Raw genomic sequence first — 3190 nt, 5'->3', positions numbered from 1 at the left:
CCCTCACCTGTGCCCTCACCTGGACATCCCTCCACCTGGACATCCCTCACCTGTGCCCTCACCTGGACCTTCATCTGTGTCCTCACCTGTGCCCTCACCTGTGTCCTCACCTGGACATCCCTCACCTGTGCTCTCACCTGGACATCCCTCACCTGGACATCCCTCACCTGTGCCCTCACCTGGACATCCCTCACCTGTGTCCTCACCTGGACCCTCATCTGTGTCCTCACTCGTGCCCTCACCTGTGTCCTCACCTGGACCCTCATCTGTGTCCTCACCTGTGCCCTCACCTGTGTCCTCACCTGGACATCCCTCACCTGTGCCCTCATCTGGACCCTCACCTGTGTCCTCCCCTGTGTCCTCACCTGCCCCCCATCTTCCCCCTCACCTGCCCCCTCACCCGCCCCCTCACCTGCCCCCTCACCTGGCTGCAGCCTCAGCGCCCGCTCCAGGTACTCGTCCTCGGAGATTTCCCACCCGTCCTCGTCCAGGAGCTCCCGGGTGCGATCCATGACGGCCCAGACGAAATCGGGGAAGAAAAGGGCGAATCTGTGGGAATCGCTGAGGGCGCCGCGCTCGGGGCTCTCTCTGCACGTGATGAGCTCGGGCAGCTCCGACAGCCACCTGGGCCAGGTGAGGAACCGCGGCGTGAGGGACCCCCCGGACCACCCCCAGACGTGCTCGGGGGGAGGGGGAGACCCCCCCCAGCCCTGGGGGTCACCACAGACCCCCCCCCAGCCCTGGGGGTCACCACAGACCCCCCCCAGCCCTGGGGGTCACCACGGCCCCCCCCCCAGCCCTGGGGGTCACCACAGACCCCCCCCAGCCCTGGGGCTCACCACGGCCCCCCCCCCCAGCCCTGGGGGTCACCACAGACCCCCCCCCAGCCCTGGGGGTCACCACAGACCCCCCCCAGCCCTGGGGGTCACCACGGTGGGGGGGGAAACTCCTGAGGACCCAAAACGTGTCCGGGGGGGTCCACTGGGTTCCCGTCCACCCCCCACCCCAAATCAAGGGAAGGTCCCCATTTTCCTGTCCCACCCCAAATCAAGGGAAGGTCCCTACGCTCCTGTCCCACCCCAGGCCAAGAGGAGCACCCCAAATCAAGGGAGGTCCCCTTTTTCCTGTCCCACCCCAAATCAAGGGAGGTCCCCATTTTCCTGTCCCCCCTTCCCCAGCTGAGGGGGGGTGGGGGGCCCTGGAGCCCCCCCCAGGTACCTCAGCCGGTTCATGTCCTGCTGGGTGATGTCCCCGTGGCTGGTGTGGATCAGGGAGCTGCAGAGGAGCAGGGTCAGCACCAGCAGCCACCGGGAGCTCTCCAGGTCCTCCTGCAACGACCCCATCCTGGTCAGACACCCCCAGGACCCCGCTGAACCCCAGGGTTTGGGGAGGACCCTCCCCCTCCACCCCCACGAGCCTCGGGGTGTCCCTGGGGCGTCCCGGGCAGGGCTGAGATCCAGAGGGTCCTTCCCACTCGGGATATTCCAGTGACCCCCGGGGGGTCCTTCCCACTCAGGAACCTCAATTTTAACTCTTGGGGTCCCTCAGACCCTCCTCCCCCAGATTCCCCCCCCCCCCCAGGTCCTTATTCCTAATTCTGCTGCACTTTTGTCCCAAAACCCAGGAATTTGGCCACCTGCCTGACCCCATGGCCACCGTGAGGGGGGACTGGGGGGGGGGGGGACACACACACCAGGGCCCAGGTGAGCCCCAGGTGCTGGGGGTGCTCAGGGGGACCCCCCCAGGGCCTCACCCACCTCGTCCAGGTGTACCTCGGTGTGCAGGAGGACCAGGGTGTGGTCAGGCAGGTGAGGGTGGGGGAGGCAGCCCACCCACATCCGGCTGGGGGGGGAGCCCACGGAGAGCCCTGGGGGGACACGGGTGTTGCACAGGAGGGAAACAGAGGGGGAAGGAGCAGGTACCGCCTCGGCCACTCAGGTACCACCCTGGCCTCCCAGGTACCCCCACCAGTCAGGTACCCCATCCATCCAGGTACCCCAGTCAGGTACCTCACCCATCCAGGTACCTCAGCCAGGTACCCCAACCACCCATCCAGGTACCCCAAGTATGCAGGTACCTCACCTATCCAGGTACCCCAAGTATGCAGGTACCCCATCCAGGTGCCCAAACCATCCAGGTACCCCAACCACCATGCAGGTACCTCAGCCAGGCACCTCACCCATCCAGGTACCCCATCCATCCAGGTACCCCATCCAGGTACCCAAACCATCCAGGTACCCCATCTATCCAGGTACCCCATCCATCCAGGTACCCCATCCAGGTACCCCATCCATCCAGGTACCCCATCCATGTACCCAAACCATCCAGGTACCCCATCCATGCAGGTACCCCATTCATGCAGATACCTCATCTAGGTACCCCACCCATCCAGGTACCTCATCCATCCAGGTACCCCACCCATCCAGGTACCCCACCCATCCAGGTATCTCACCCATCCAGGTACCTCACCCATCCACGTACCTCACCCATCCACCTGCCTCGGCCATCCAGGGCAGGACCTCCCTCCCCTTCCCAGCCTGTCCCTCAGGTGAGACTCCACTCACCTGTCCCTCAGGTGGGACTCCACTCACCTGTCCCTCAGGTGAGACTCCACTCACCTGTCCCTCAGGTGAGACTCCACTCACCTGTCCCTCAGGTGGGACTCCACTCACCTTCCTGGTCGGACCCGATGACAGCCACGACCACCACGGGCTGTTTGACCCCCGACAGCACCCGCAGGGCCTCGGAATAGACCACCAGCCCCTGCTCCTGGGAATTCTCCACCAGGCAGACGGGGCTCAGCCCCTCCTGCCCCGCTGCCAGCGCATCCAGCTGCCCCATCCTGGAAGGGGAAGGGGACACGGGGGGGTGTGGGGTGGGCATGGCCCCAAACACGGAGCAGCACACACTGGAGAGCTGGAATGTTTTTTTGGGGGGAAGGGACCTTGAAGCTCATTCCATCTCGGCCCCTGCCACGGGCAGGGACACCTTCCACGAGCCCAGGTGGCTCCAAGCCCTGTCCAACCCGGCCTGGAACAGCTCCAGGGACGGGGCAGCCACAGCTTCTCTGGGAGATTCATTCCAGTCCTTTACCCACAGCTAAAGATTTCTCCCTCAGATCCACCCAAACACCCTCTGTTCCAGGGGGCAGCCCCTGTGACCCCCCCAGCTCCTGCAGGAAAACTGTGAC

At 65.0% G+C, this 3190-nt stretch overlaps 1 protein-coding gene across 1 annotated transcript in view; it reads right to left on the bottom strand.

The window, feature by feature from the left end:
• LOC114072499 (guanylate-binding protein 6-like) overlaps positions 1-1838 on the bottom strand; it is an 8752-nt gene extending 6914 nt beyond the window's left edge. Inside the window, exons 1-3 of the mRNA XM_027910383.1 lie at positions 1772-1838; positions 1219-1345; positions 425-624 (exon numbers count right to left, since the gene is read on the bottom strand). Of these exons, the coding sequence (XP_027766184.1) occupies positions 425-624; positions 1219-1345; positions 1772-1838 (394 nt within the window). The remainder of the gene's footprint in view (positions 1-424; positions 625-1218; positions 1346-1771) is intronic.
• Positions 1839-3190: the final 1352 nt, after the last annotated feature.

This window comes from Empidonax traillii, unplaced genomic scaffold, assembly GCF_003031625.1.
Source record: "Empidonax traillii isolate 1590-97213 ecotype Southwest subspecies unplaced genomic scaffold, ASM303162v1 scaffold3358:size13467, whole genome shotgun sequence".
NCBI classification, from domain to species: domain Eukaryota; kingdom Metazoa; phylum Chordata; class Aves; order Passeriformes; family Tyrannidae; genus Empidonax; species Empidonax traillii.
The sequence above is the reverse complement of the archived record's forward strand: the minus strand, read 5'-3'. Positions and strand labels throughout refer to the sequence as shown.